The 15,088-nt window shown below is 40.6% G+C and overlaps 2 protein-coding genes across 2 annotated transcripts; one reads left to right on the top strand and one right to left on the bottom strand.

Moving 5' to 3' along the window:
- Positions 1–8,146: 8,146 nt before the first annotated feature.
- LOC146676552 (uncharacterized) lies at positions 8,147–10,202 on the top strand. The gene is made up of 5 exons (XM_085401203.1): positions 8,147–8,339; positions 8,718–8,912; positions 9,001–9,077; positions 9,334–10,045; positions 10,191–10,202. The coding sequence occupies exons 1-5, from the start codon at positions 8,307–8,309 to the stop codon at positions 10,200–10,202; spliced, it is 1,029 nt and encodes a 342-aa protein (XP_085257329.1). The 5' UTR covers positions 8,147–8,306.
- Positions 10,203–10,475: 273 nt separating this feature from the next.
- Positions 10,476–13,113, bottom strand: LOC146676551 (uncharacterized). Its single transcript, XM_085402157.1, has 3 exons — positions 12,414–13,113; positions 11,962–12,097; positions 10,476–11,679 (listed from the first exon to the last, which is right to left on the bottom strand). Exons 1-3 carry the CDS (start codon positions 13,007–13,009, stop codon positions 10,927–10,929), a joined length of 1,485 nt encoding a protein of 494 aa, XP_085258283.1. The 5' UTR covers positions 13,010–13,113; the 3' UTR covers positions 10,476–10,926.
- Between the last annotated feature and the right edge of the window lie 1,975 nt (positions 13,114–15,088).

The following is a 15,088-nucleotide window of genomic DNA, read 5'->3' as shown; positions in this document are numbered from 1 at the left end:
AATTACATCTGTAATAATCAAATACATGTAATAGAATGTTAATAGTACATTTCCCTTTTTTAGGAAATGACCTGTATGTATCTGTGTGACATCAATAAAAGGATCAAGTGCTGCATTATCTTTAGTTACACTGATGTTATTTATTTATGGTAAAACAGTGGTAAAATATCGCTGTTGCTTTCGTATACATGAAGCGGACATACCTGAGTGGCCGCGATCTAATCCTGTTTACATAAAGTAAACCTGCTCCCGAGCAGGTTTACGCTTACGGCTCTGTTGTTATGACAGCAAGTCCCGGATGGGCTTCGAAGAACCGAACGATCCAGGATCACGCGAAATCGTCAACAGTCAAATCCGGCTAACTTACTTAGCGAGGTACGAAGAACGGGCCCCTGGTAGTGCTGTTTTGTGTGTTCTCTTTGCTCTGTGTAATGTTCTGTCCCTCAAGCTGGAGATGTGCTGACATGTCTTTTTTGACCTCAACAGCTCTCCTCAGATGGCGACGATTCCTTCTGAGGACTCTGCCGTTGTCCAACTCCACATCATAGGATCTGTTTCCCAGAGTGTTACACACTCTAGCCTTGGTCCATAAGTTGTGTGGTTCAAAAGGTTGGACTCGCACCAAGTCCCCTGGGTTTAATGTGTCCATGTCCTTCGCTGTCTTGTTGTAGTACTTTGTTTGTCTCTCTCTGTTTTTCATCAGTGCTAACTTGTTGTCAGTCACTTTGGGTTGCAACAATCTGTCTCCTATTGGGAGGAGTGTCCTCGTCCTCCTGCTTAACAGTCTCTGTGCAGGGCTGGTAGTTAAACCTTGGGTTGGGGTGTTTCTGTGGTCCAATAAGGCCAAATATGGATCCTGTCCAGCCAATTTTGCCTTTTTCATGAGTCGTTTGGCAGTTTTAACGGCAGACTCAGCTTTGCCGTTGCTCTGCGGATAGCCAGGTGATGAGGTATGGTGTCGAAATTCCCATTTCTGGCTGAAGTTGGCAAACTCTGTTGAGCTGTACTGGGGCCCTGTTAGAGATATTCTATTATCAAGTACTCAGATGCAATGAAATATCACTCAGACACTTAGAGCAGTTTTAAACGTGCACGGGTGAGAGACTCAGGGAGAGACTCACACACCATGGAGCAGCTCGCTGCCTTTATTTATACACAACAGGAAGCATACAAAAAAGGAAATATCATGCTTATCTTGTCAAGCAAGCAGGTGTGATTTCTCAAGAACTTTGTATTTTCTACAAGGTTGTTTCTTACTCTTGGGTGGCGGTTTCCTGCTGCTGACAATTAATGTGAAGGCAAACAGTTTCCGTTATAGAGTAGAGAGCCAGCAATTAAAATATGCAGCTGGTTGAGTACAAGAATATGTATCTGTTTGAGTACTAGACAGAAATATAAACACTCTTAGCTGATTATTATATGAATAATAAAACCTTTAAAAACAAAAATACTCTGACAGGCCCGTTGTCAGAAAAAACAATATTTGGGATTCCCTGACGTGCGAAATGAGCCTTTAGTTTCCTAATCACAGTACTCGACTTGGTATCAGGTAGATAATCTATCTCCCAAAAGTTGGAGTAATAATCAACAGTTATTAGGTAGTCCCTACCCTCAAAGTTGAATAAATCTGTCCCAACTTTGGTCCATGGTCTAGTGGTCGGCTCGTGTGGTTTTAGTGTCTCTTTCTGTTGTTTTGCATCCACAGACCGACATATGTCACATGCAGCGATGTACTTTTTGATGTGGTCGTTCATACCGTGCCAGTAGACGCAGTCTCTAGCTCTCCTGAGGCACCCTTCTGTGCCGATGTGTGTTGAGTGAATTCGCTGGGTTATATCTGCCTGCAGTGCTTCTGGAATCACCACTCTCTCTCCCTTGAAGACCAATCCATCCTGTGTGCTCAGTTCATCCTGCAAAGATTGGAACTGAGTTATTTCAACAGGTACATCTTTCTTACAGGCTGGCCACCCCTTTTGTGTTGTTTTTATCAGCGTTTGTAGTGTGTGGTCGGTTCTTGTCCCTGCTCGTATTCTGTCCATGCTTTCTGTTGAAACAGGTACATAGTCCACCATGTTGACACATTCTGTCTCCAACTCCGTCTGGCTTTTGATGCCATCCTGCAGGTAGGCCCTACTCAGCGTATCAGCAAGTAGCATGTCGCGGCCTGGAATATATGTTATGGTTATATCATATTTTTGCAGCCTTAATAACATCCTTTGTAGTCTCTTAGGTGAATGTAACAGTGGCTTTTTAATAATGTTCTCGTGTGGCTTGTGGTCTGATTGCACTCTCACAAGACGACCATATGTATATTGGTGGAATTTCTCCATCCCAAACACAATAGCTAAACATTCCTTTTCAATTTGTGCATAACCTCTTTCAGTGAGCGTCAGTGCACGACTTGCAAATGCCACTGGTTTTCCATGTTGAGTCAGAGCTGCTCCCAGTCCTGTCTCGCTGGCATCACACTGCAGCGTCAGCTCTTCTTCAGGGCTGTAATATTTCAAAACTGGGACTTGTGTTAGTTTTTCTTTCAGTCTTTTAAATGCATCTTCCTGCACGTCTGTCCACTCCCATAGGCTGTCTCTGTGCGTCAGTTGTCTGAGAGGCTCACAGTCGTCTGACAGATGCTTGTAAAACTTTGATAAATAGTTGACCATTCCAACTAGTCTCTGCACCCCTTTTATGTCAGTTGGTGCTGGCATCTCTGTGATGGCCCGTACCTTCTCTGGGTCAGCTCTCAGCCCCTCTGCTGTGAGTAGATGTCCGATGTATGGTACTTCCCAGAGGTGTGGACTCGAGTCACATGACTTGGACTCGAGTCAGACTCGAGTCATTAATTTTATGACTTTAGACTTGACTTGAAAAAATGTTCTAAGACTTGTGACTTGACTTGGACTTTTACACCAATGACTTGGGACTTGAATTGGACTTGAACCGGTTTACTTGAAAAGACTTGATATTTTACCCCAAATATAAAATTTAACATGCATATTATATGGAGATTGAAAATGTGACGTCATTCACGGGTAGAACCGCAAAGGATTCTGGGAACTCCTGGCAAGCGGTACTAGCGCACGCAGGCTTTCAATTAAAATCAGTTATACAGCGATAAAAAGAAACACAAAAATGTCAAGAAGCTGTTGTATTATTGACTGCAATAGCCGGTCGCATGACAGCCACGGGAAGCCGACGGGTAAAGAGATCGGTTGTTATCGGATTACGTCGTTGAAGAGAAATTGTTCGAGCCATGTTTCCGAAGTAACAAAGAGGCGACTGGATTGCAGCCATTCAAAGATCAAATATAACGTCCTAGAACACTCCAGCTCACAGGTTAGTCTGCTCCAAGCATTTACACAAAGGTCAGTCTGCTGTTGTAGTTAATGCGTCATTTTTCTTAACATAATTGGTGATATAGGTTACAAGCAAGTCTGGCGCTGAACAGAAATTGTCGCGCTATGCTCCTTTATTTATTGTGCATAAATAGTAAATTGTCCTGACACAATATTGCGTTTCGCTTCTGTTATTATGGTACACTGACAAAAACACATACTTTTATTCACAGGATAAAACAGGTTTTTTGTATCACTAATTGTCCAGTACGATTACAGCATACAATATTATTGTCACTGCTACATTTCTGTGATGCTACCAGAAATTATTTCCACTACTAATTAATTACCGTTGAGCTCAAAGGTTATATTAATAAACGGTTAACGAATGTGTATTTATGAAGACGATTTGTGAGACTGGTAAACTTATGATACGTACGATGGTCTTTACTTTCTACACGGTGCATTTCAAGGTCCTGCACCCATCCGTCGGTAAACTGTACCTGGGCTTGTTGCAGTGACCGGAAGTTACTAAACTTCATGAGTGTATGCACTCACTCCAAGAACCGTATAATTATAAATATGCATATAAATATGCTAAGATGAGATAGCTGACTTCATCTAACTAGCAAATGTTTTCCAGGCTACGTTGGTGATACAGTTTTTTTTAATGTGTATGATATTTTTGTCATGCGATTTTAAAGCTGGTCCTACAACCGCATCCAAGAATAACATGCAGCTTATCTCAGAACTGTCGGTGAAAATTATTCTTGGAGCTAGGTTTAATTGAGCTGCATTTTAAAGAGGTGCAATTTCACAATTTGTGTATATTTTCTAAGTTCACTATTTTGTATGTGTTGAGAAAAACACAGATTTTAAAATTACATGGTCTAATATTTACATTTAGCATAACTGCAACATTATTTTTTCGTTTGTTTTTTTTAAAGACTCGAAAGGACTTGAAATTCAAAGTTTCAGACTTGTGACTTGACTCGGACTTTTACACCAGTGACTTGAGACTCGACTCTGACTTGCCTGACATTACTTGAGACTTGACTTGAGACTTGAGGATAAAGACTTGAGACTTACTTGAGACTTGCAAAACAATGACTTGGTCCCACCTCTGGTACTTCCTGTCTTCTAAGCTTGAGTTTTTCCACATTTAATTTGATGTTTCTCTCTCTGCAGCGTTCCAGGAAAAGTCTCAGGTTTCTGTCATGATCCATTTCTGCCAACTCAGTCATCTCTCCTTTTCCAGTGATCAGGATGTCATCAGCAATGATGTATGTGCCTGGCAGGTTCTCTAACGCTTGCATCAGTTTGCGCTGAAAGACCTCTGGCGCTGGGCTGATCCCCATCGGCATTCTCAGCCAACGAAAGTGACCCAATGGTGTTGCGAATGTCGTCAGATGGCTTGACTCTTCTGTAAGCTTCACATGCCAAAAGCCATGTTTCACGTCACAAACTGTGAAAACTTTCGCTTTTGACACATCTGGCAAGATGTCATCTATTGTTGGTAACGGGAAGTGACTACGCTTCAAAGCTTTGTTGAGCGGTCTTGGGTCAATACATATCCTGGGCTTGCCATTTGGCTTCTGCACTGTCACCATCCCACTGATCCAATCAGTACTACCTTCTGAAAGAAATCTCCGTCCCGGGTTTCTCCGTGGATCGGGTTTCCTCCAAGGCGTGAGCACCGATAAGCAGAGTTTTGTCCTTTCCTTATAAGATTCCTAATTATTCAAAGTAACACTCAGGTATGCCGTTCAGCAGGTTAGTTACGACGTCGGGAGCAGTTAGGAGAACAAAATGATACAGAGACTGTTCAGGTTGCTCTCCCACAATCAACTCAAAGGTTTATTCAGTATACAACAGTTTATATAGAGGAAAAAAAGGTTCGTGTGTCAGCAGGTTCTCAGTTCAAACCGGTACAGACCAAATAAGGAAACGTCTTCCTGCCTTCTGAGCAAAGAAGTATCCTTTGTGTAGTTTATCAGTTCAGCTACAATTTATGATCATTCCAGCAAAATACACTCCTAGACATAGAATACAGAGTTCTTTCATTAGTGAATTCTGAAACAAACCACCTGGCCTTTAACAAGCTTTTTCTAGGAGATAAAGAAGGGAAGATGGGAGTAAGGGAGTGATCTCTGTGGTGTTTTCGACCTTGGGGTACCAGCCTGTGAGTCTTACACATCAATTCTTAGGTTACAGAGAAAGAGAAAAACAACTAGTAAATGGGCCTTATTGAGTAACAGTTTTCCTGTATAATATCACTATAAAACAATATCCTGTAAATGCTAACCGTAGTATCAAAATATCACAACACCTTCCACTGATGCTATTATTTGTCTGTCTGCAAGGCTCATCAGTTCCTCTTTCAGTGGTTTCATCATCGACACTGGGACTCTGCGTTTTGGCAGTTTGACGGGCTGCACTGTTGTGTCGATTTCCAGCTCATATTCACCTTGCAAACATCCATCTCCTGTAAACACATCCTGAAACTCTGTCTTTATCTCTTGCAACAACCATGCGTTTTTCTCTGATGGAGCTGTTGTCACTGAGCTGTCCAAAGCACAGATGTTATCATATTTAACTTGTATTAGCTTAATCGCTTCACTAGCTGTTCTCCCAAGTAGAGGTGTTTTACAGTCCTCCTCTACCACTTGGAACTCGACTCTGTACTTTTTGTTGTTTCTTGGGTTTGTCAGCTTGACCTTACACTTTCCTAATGGACACAGCCTTGACTTATTGTACATCACAAGAACCTTGTCTGTGTGCTCCATTTTGATGTTAGGGTTCAACAAGTTGATGGGAATAACGTTGCAGGTTGCACCACAGTCAACTTGAAACTTGACCAGGCTGTTGCCAATCATCATGCCTGCAAACAGCTGCTCTCGTTTTTTCATGTCTGATTCTTTGATCTGGTTCACTTCTACTGCAGTCTGTGTCATAGCTGTGACAGTCATTATGTCCTCACAGGAATCCGAGTCCTGCTCGGATTCAATCCATCCATCGTAGACGCCGCTGCGCTCTTCTCGTCAGCGTCTCACCTGCTGTCCTGAGCCGTTAGCACCTCCGAGGCTAACTAGCCTAGCTGGACGCGTCGATAATGTCCGCTCAATCTGTTGTCTTCAAAGCGCGGTGTGGATCACTCTAGACCCCGCTGCCACCATGTTTCATCTTGTTCTCTCTATAAACTTCACAAGATGCTCGGTTGAACTTTCCCTCCAACCGGGGTAAACTTTTATTAAACTCTTAATAAACAGTCATAAGTCTCTGGTTCTCACCTTCCGGTGTTACACTCTCAAACCTCCGGGTGGAACACACAGGTAAATGCAATTCCCATTGCTACAGGTAGGAGGGTTTGGGGGTTTGGGGAGGGGTCAGAGGGAAGAGGTCTCTCAGTCTGGACATTCCACATTGATGGCACAAGAGCATCTGGCTGCAGCCAGATTGTATATTCTACAGCAGGGGTGTCAAACTCAAATACACAGTGGGCCAAAATTCAAAACTGGAACTAAGTCGCGGGCTAACATTAATATTTATTGAAAAAAAAAATCTTCCTCCAGATATAAGAATGGACTCAAACACGTTTTGCTGAAAAACTGAATATGGAACAAGCAAAGCTTAATACTAAACGGTATATACATTAGCTGTATAATACCAGTAGGCCAGCTCTAATACTAATTTGACATGGCTTAGGGCCAGAGCTTGACACCTATGTTCTACAGTCAATGCTGCAGTCACAAGGGAGCGCCATATTGCGACCGCCACACTAACCAGAAACACGTGACCTCCACAGTAACCGGAAACACGTCACTTCAGTTAAATCGACTTTGACAGCGAAAACTAAATTGCATTTTTGTTACTATTGATGCTGCTGATAAATAAATTTGATTCTAAGTGTTTTTTTTTTAACAATCTGGGGTCATTAAAAAAATCACCATCCCTTCAGCTTGTTCGTAGCCAAAAGTGTCCATGTGTTATGTTTTTGTTTCTTTGCTACTTTTTCTGCATAAAGTTTTTTCATAAATATAAAATAGTCATTACTGTTTACATTTTTAATCCTTCAAACACCCTTTTCTAGTACAATGCACTTGTTTGAAGACAACCTCAAAACTCACCATTTCATATATCAGCAGTGCTACTGGAAATTTTTGTACAGCGGTCCCTCACTGTAACGCGGTTCACCTTTCGCGGACTCGCTGTTTCGCTGATTTTTTTCTCTCTTTAACAGCACATTGTGTTGTGCGTTCTGATTGCTGTAGACCATTGTCAATCAATCTAGTGCCGCGTATTTTTGTTTTAATTATTTAAAATTTTAACTGAAAATTTATGCGAAGTAACGGTGCTGTTAATGGACTACTTGCACTAACACTTCCGCGTTCTATGTAGTCCTGCTCCAGTGCTTCCGGTGCGGTTAAACCATGGCGACGTTCTACACTCGCTGCTTACAAGAGCTCCCAAAATTGAACATCACCGATGTTCATCGGATTTGCAGAGTGACGACTACCCCCGCCAGCAAATTAGATAAAGGATTTAAGTTATATGCTGCATCTTATATACACAACTACGTAGGTAAGAAAACGTAAATTAACCGACAAAGAAACGCTAGCTAACGTCAAATGCAAACACTACGTTACTCCGCTATGTCCTTCATTTGATGTCAGTTCTCTACATTACATGTTTTCTTAAACGGTGTTTTATGTCGTCCTAAACTATAGTTGAGGTTTTCTTAACTAATGTCACTTTTGTAGTTAGACACTGTTATAATGGCGTTAGGTAGTTGGCTAACTATGGAGGTAGTTAACTACCTAATGCTACTCTTGCTAAGTGTAAAATATATATGTTTAAGACATGCTGAAATGAGTAATACAGAAATAATGCTAATGGTACTTGTATCTTTATTCAGTGTCCAATAAAGACAGGTTGTCAGGGGAGGTCGGTGTGAGAGCCCTGTGCTACAGGTCGATGAGGAAGAGTGAGGCACCACACAGACTAAGTGTAGGCAGGAAGCTGTGTAAAGTTGTTAATCCCCGTTCAGTGGGGTTCAGTTCATTTAAGCATTAGTTAAGTTCATTCCTAAAGGCCCATCAACTTGAATGTTTTCCTTGTCTCCCTGCTTTATCACTCCTAATTTGACTAGTCAGATAGTTAAATCAACGTGTGTTTGGGTGATCAGAAACATTTGACAACAAGTTAATACTGCAAATATACACAATCTAAGTTATTACAGTTATCAAGGATGGTTAAGTTGTTTTAATAGGGAGAGAAGGAAACACTAAGCATTCAGGAGGGTGCGTAACCATAACACTGAACTATGTTCCTGTTCAGCTCTTCCATGAAGATGTTACATTTTTAATTTTCGTTCTTTCTTCTTAGATTAAGCTTCTGGATTCATCGCCGGTGATACTGACACATAGCCAGTGCTCCTGTGTGGCAGGCGCTGTTATGTGCAATCACACAGTGGCACTGCTCTTCCAAACAGCACACTACTCACAACTCAGAGTGCCGGTTGTCCCCCCTGTGCATAGCTGCACGGAATCTGAACAGCAATGGCACAAGCCACGGACAGTGGTAATTTAAATGAGGTTAAAGTTTTTGAATTAGTCCATGTTTACATATGAACAGCAACACCATCCATAGTAAATGTGTCTTCTGTTAGGGTGTGAGGCCAGGACCCATCAACTCCATGATCTTCACTAAGCCGGTACCAAATAGAATGGCCCAGACTGGAGTACGGTAATTAGATTTGTAAAATTTGGTTTCACGTGTTACAAATGTATGTTGCTATTTTTTTCATACATACATGTGTCAGAATAGGTATTAATTTACATACAACATTACACTTTCTGAAGACTGCTAACTCAGTCATGTACATATACATCCCAGTCTCTAACTTATGCACCACTGTTTTACACCTTTTAGTTTTTAGTTTAGTTGTTGTTCAGTATAACAACCTTCTTCCTTACATTATTGTCATTGATGTTTTCTTTAGGAGTGGCTTCTACAGAGGCATGGTGGGTCCGTTACCAGATCCCTGCTTGTTCAGAATAATGGAGGCATATGCAAAATTTAATATTGAGGACAGGCCACTTGTGACCACAATGAACATGAGACCTGACAAGCCCCTTGTGGAAAGTGCCTTTGGGCTGGTGCAGGAGGGCAGTGTTCTGTCATATCAGCAGCCGGTTTTGACAACCCGGTACATCACACTACACCGCGATGCACCACCAATACCGCACTTGCCTCTGGAGGGGTATGACATCTTGCCATCAGATTGTGTGTTTGTGTGCTCAGAAGAAGAGCTTCTGCATCTGAAAAGCTTGTCTGTAACTCTGGAAATGGCTCACAAAATAGAGGAAGCTACACGTGAGCAAAGCTCTTCGTCTGAGTGGCATCAGCTCCGCAGGCCCAGAGTGACTGCCTCTAGGTTTCGGGAGGTGTGTCACATCAGAGGCCAGAGCTCGGCCGAGTCACTAGCAGAGCGTATATTGAAGGGAACAAGGCAGACAGCAGACATGAGGAGAGGAACTGAGATGGAGCCTGCAATAGCAGCAGAGTATAGTAGGCTAATGAATGTTAACTACTCACCCTGTGGTCTGGTCATTCACCCCATTGCCCCCTGGCTTGCTGCATCTCCTGATGGTGTTGTTTTTGACCCCAATGAATACCCCCAGTTTGGCTTCGTCGAATTCAAATGTCCCAATGTACAAAACTTTATTGACTGCAAATATGTGCAGATGGAATGTGGTACCCCTAAAATAAAAAAGAGCCACGCATATTACTGGCAAGTGCAAGGACAACTGCTCATCAGTGGGATGCAGTGGTGTGACTTTGTTGTGTGGGCACAAGAGGACTACCTAGTGCAAAGAATATACATGGATACAGATGTGCACAATGCAATCAGAGAAAAGGCAGACTATTTCTTTTTTTACATATATATGCCAAGATACCTGTGTTTGAAAAAATGAACAGTGAAAACATAGCAAAAAGAAAAACAGATCCTTCAGGCTGGCTGGAACAAAATAACTGATGTTTTATTTTCAATATATTTCATGAATTATTTTGTTGTTACATGTTACCTTTATGTGACATCAATGAACTGTTATTTAAGCAATGGCATCAATTTAATTTTTAAAAACACACATTAAAACGTTGAATTTGTGCAGAACTTATTTACATGGTAAGTATTTAAAACTCCATGCCTAGCATACTGATATACATTTAGACAATAACACAACTGAACTGTAGAAAATGACAAATGGTATTTTTGATGTTCCAAAAGCTCAATGTCACTTATGATTTTAAAACGATTTAGTGATTTACTTTATAATTTTGATAAACAGTTTTGTTGAATCTGAATAGTAATATAGTATTATAATTAAACAGTATTATTAACATTAAACATTTGCAATGAATTTGAATTATCAATAACTGAAACTCAACTATCAGCACTCAAGTACCAGTTCTGTAATCAAGTATTGTCAGCTGAGAAGGAAGAAATGCAACTGTAGTGGCCTCAGCTGCAGGTCATTTTCCATAAGTTACTTGTACTGGCACTGGTGTCTTGGGAAAAATCCATCTTGTCTCACTTAACCCATTTTTTAACTAATGCTGTGTTCTGGTAATTTGACAGCATACATGCCACTGCAAACAGTTGGTTGATATTATAAACATGTGACATGGTAATGATGCTATCAAAAAGTTTGTTCTGTTTGATCCTCCTAATGACTCGCTCCACATGTACCCTGAGTCTGGCTATGGCCTGCGTCTCCTTAACCTGGTATGCTGGCATCTGCTTCTGCTTAGATAGAAAAGGTGGGCAGTACACTTTGCATTTACAACAATCAGTGATTAGGAAGCCCTTATCTACCATCACTGCCATGTCTTCAGTCAACTTCTCAGCAATGCCTGATTGTTTGAATAGTTCCTTGTCACTAACCGAACCAGCATACAGATTAGAGATGAATGTCACTGGACCATGTGGAGCTATGCCAACCAGGGCTTTCATCGTACAGTGGGATTTGTACGAAGAGTACATTTCACTTTGGAGAAGTGGTGAGGATGGTGTCTGACACCTCAGCTCTGTACAGTCAAGGATCATCTGGGTGTCTGAGAAATCTTTGAATTCCTCAGGGAGGTAAGCTTGCACTTCTTCACGTGTAAGCCAGATGCACTGAGACCCCAGTGCAGTGGCAAGAAAATTTGTCCATGTTGCAATAATGCGGCTCACTGTGGACTGGTGTATGTTAAATCGGTGTGCCAGGTCCCTCTCCTTCAAACCAACTGACAGGAAAACCAGGAAAAGAAAAAACTCATCAATTGGCTGTAGCAGCTGCCTCTGGAAGGTGAAAACAAAAGGGAAAATGTTACTCCTTAAGCTATGAACTAGTAAAATTATTCTTTTCTTGGCTAAATGTTTTGTAATGGTTAGGGATACCATACTGTACCATGGGGTAAACAATGAGGTGCTGTAGTGCACAGGTGTATGTATGTAAAGGATACTGAGTCTAGCATACATACACCTGTGTATGTATGCTACTGTACATAATGTAATGTTATTGTACATAAATACAATAACATTACACCTCTAGTTCTAACTACCAACAAACCCATAACCTACTGTTGATGTGCGTGCAGGTGTCAACACTTCTTCGTTCCGATTGGCAGCTGACTTGGCTCTTGAAACCCGGATCATTTTATAGCTGCAAGGCTCAATCAAAAACCAAAATGCCATCAAATGAGCATAGCTTGGAAATCTATTCACGAGAGAGACATACATCATGTCAATCATTAATTAACATTACACACTGACATAAAAATAATGTGAACTGTGACAAATATGCTAATGGTATGCTGTATAAAATAGTCTGATTAAGAGTATTTGGTGTTGTATTTTACCTGTAGCATTAGGATATCGTTTAAATACTAAAGCATCTACATAAAACATACAATCAGCAGAGAAAAAGTAAATATCTATTTTGTTTTCATTAAGACTGGAAAAACTTTCGAAATTTAACTGATGGTGACCTTGGTATATTTTAAACAGTTAGCTTGAATAGAACTTAGATGTACCTGGTGTAGAATCGGATGTCACTGTCGGAGCCAGCAAAACGCTGTAACCCAAATTCTCGCTGGACACGTAACTCCTGTATTTCCTTCCTCAGAGTCTCCACGTCTTTGGACAGGTCTTCTGCAGCTGATGCAGATATGTCCAATGCAGACGGCTCAGGGACTGAGCAGTAGTCATGATCTCTTGTAAGACTGTGCTCTTCTTGATCGTCAGGAGGAACTAGTTCAGGGCGTCGCTCCGTTCTCTCCCAAACACTACGCCGCGGTGGTTCAACTTTATAGCCATTCCACTCAAAAAGTGTTGGTACAGCACCTTTAATAAGCCTCCTTCGACCATCGAGGGTTGTTGGCTCTATGAGTTGATCACTGGCAAAGTGTCTGCAGCAGACCCTGGTGTGAGAGGTAATCGTGAAATGATCCCGGCGTATGTTTAACAGCCATTGTCTTCTCAAGTCGGAATGGGTCGGAAAGGCATGAAAACTTAGTATGCCGTTAAATTTGGCTGAAGCTGAACAAAGTGGGACACAGCAATGCTCGGAGTATTTCTTCTCCTGTTTTTGAAAATGTTCTGTTTTAAATACTTTCCTTTTTATACTCATTCTGAAGCGACATTAGCATAGCTACCGATAGATAAGCAAACGTACCGGAAACGCACAAGCGGTACTATTTGGAAACGGAAATACGTCACATGCCCTAGTGCAAGTAGTCTATTAGATGATCTATACAAGAAAAAGGCTCATGGAGCTTACATTAGAGCTCGTGCAAAATGGATAGAAGAAGGTGAAAAAGTGCTTCATATTTCTACAATTTGGAGAAACGGAGGCAAGAAAAGAAATCTATTAATACAATAATCATAAATGGGGAGGAATGCACAAATCATAAGACTATAGCGGAAGAAAAACATAAATTTTACTCAAATTTATACTCCTCAAAATATTTAATTACTGATTCATTAAGTTTTTGTGATCAGACTGAACCTTATACTCCAAAAATCGATTCTGTATTCAGAGAAATTTGTGATTCTGATATATCACTGGATGACTGAGATCAAGCCTTAAACAAACTGAAAATGACAAAGCTGTTAGAACAGCTTTGAAATTCACATGAGTTGTTCGCACTACAGTAAAAACCACCATCACTTCATGCGGAGACCCCTTCGGCGCCAGCTGCGGTCTCAAGGCTGGAGCTGAACAACAACACCCTGATAACGACTGTGTTGAGACTGTTCTTCCCATTCTATGCAAGGCCACCTGGGTTGGCTGGAAGACTGTTTACTTAGCCTGGCAGGGCGAAGGACACTGTCTCAGCTGAACTCTGGACATTCATGTGCTATGTGCAGAGGTGTTTTTTTTTCTGTTCTCAAACTGATCTCCCTGTTGGAGCTCAGTCTGGGGGAGTTATTTTTTTCTCCTTATCTTTCCCCATGTTGGGCTTTTCCATGTTATACCCCTCTGACCTGTCTTCCCCATGTGATGTTTGTGTAATGTATGTAGGGTCGGATGGGTAAGACGGCACTGGCACGGCTGGCAGCCTTAACCCAATTTCCCTCGGGATGAATACAGTACAATCAATCAATCAATCAATCAATCAATCAATCAAAGCTCCTGGTCAGGGCGGCTTGACTGCAATCTTTTATAAATTCTTCTGGAAAAAAATAAAATAATTTTTCTTCAAAACTATTAATGAAATCATTAGTAATGAAATGTTAGCAACGACAATGAAACAGGGTCTTATCTCCCTTATTCCCAAACCTGGTAAAGATAAAAGACTAATCGATAATCTACGACCAATAATATTAGATTGGTTGTAGATCTACTGGATTCTAATCACTTAATTGAAGATGATGGTGTGATTCTTTTTTTAGACTTTTATAAGGCATTTGATATGGTCGAACATCCTTTTATTTTAAAAGCTCTACCCTATTTTGGTTTTGGTAAACAAAACTTCATAGATTTCATTTCTTTATTATACTCTGACTCAATAGTTCTGTTTCTTTACCTTTTGGAACATCTAAACGCTTTAATGTTAGACGAGGAATCGTCAGTTTTTATAGAACATGAATGAAATTTCACTTTTCTCAAAGGCTTCTGGTTTGTACCTGAATATTAGAAAATGCAAATTATTAACTATTCGTGATTGTGACCTAGTAGCTCTCTTAACATAGCTGTTAAAACTGACATTAAATATTTGGGTATTAAAATGTCAAAGAACACAAATAATAGAGAAAATCTACATTTTGAGCAAATTACCCAGAAATCAAAAAGATTACAGGCTACAAAGACACCTCTCCATCTTTGGACGTGTCTTGCTTACTAAAACAGAAGGTATCTCTGGATTGATTTATCCATCACAATGTTTATATGTTTCCAATAGTCTAATCAATAATATAAATCAAATTAATTTCAATTACATTTGGAGAAACAAGCAACATTATGTTAGGAAGAATGATATAGTGAAGTCATTTGAAGAAGGAGGTTTGAATGCGATTGATTTTGAAGCAATGATGGTTCCATCAAACTCAAATGGTTGCAATCTTTCATAAATAATTCAAACAGTATTTGGTTTTATTTTCCCAAAGTAATTTTGGAGAAGCTGGGTGGCATTGAATTTCTTATAAAGTGCGACTTTGAAATTTCCAAATTAAATTATCCAATTTTCACAAACAGGTTCTCCAGTAC

The sequence above is a fragment of the Rhamphochromis longiceps genome, linkage group LG3 (genome assembly GCF_057381845.1).
Source record: "Rhamphochromis longiceps isolate RC_006_pf linkage group LG3, R_longiceps_female_GT1.1, whole genome shotgun sequence".
Taxonomy (NCBI): domain Eukaryota; kingdom Metazoa; phylum Chordata; class Actinopteri; order Cichliformes; family Cichlidae; genus Rhamphochromis; species Rhamphochromis longiceps.
Note: the sequence above shows the minus strand (reverse complement) of the source record. Positions and strands in the feature narration are given on the sequence as shown.

What these genes read in the sequence shown, in the direction of transcription:
- LOC146676552 (XM_085401203.1), top strand. Translation starts at nt 8,307, where the DNA reads ATGAGGAAGAGTGAGGCACCACACAGACTAAGT. An exon ending in AGGCACCACACAGACTAAGT is followed by an intron (nt 8,340 to 8,717) that starts GTAGGCAGGAAG and finishes CTTTCTTCTTAG; the next exon opens with ATTAAGCTTCTGGATTCATC. An exon ending in ATGGCCCAGACTGGAGTACG is followed by an intron (nt 9,078 to 9,333) that starts GTAATTAGATTT and finishes TGTTTTCTTTAG; the next exon opens with GAGTGGCTTCTACAGAGGCA.
- LOC146676551 (XM_085402157.1), bottom strand. Translation starts at nt 13,009, where the DNA reads ATGAGTATAAAAAGGAAAGTATTTAAAACAGAACATTTTCAAAAACAG. An exon ending in GACATCCGATTCTACACCAG is followed by an intron (nt 12,098 to 12,413) that starts GTACATCTAAGT and finishes TCTCGTGAATAG; the next exon opens with ATTTCCAAGCTATGCTCATT. An exon ending in CACCTGCACGCACATCAACA is followed by an intron (nt 11,680 to 11,961) that starts GTAGGTTATGGG and finishes TTCACCTTCCAG; the next exon opens with AGGCAGCTGCTACAGCCAAT.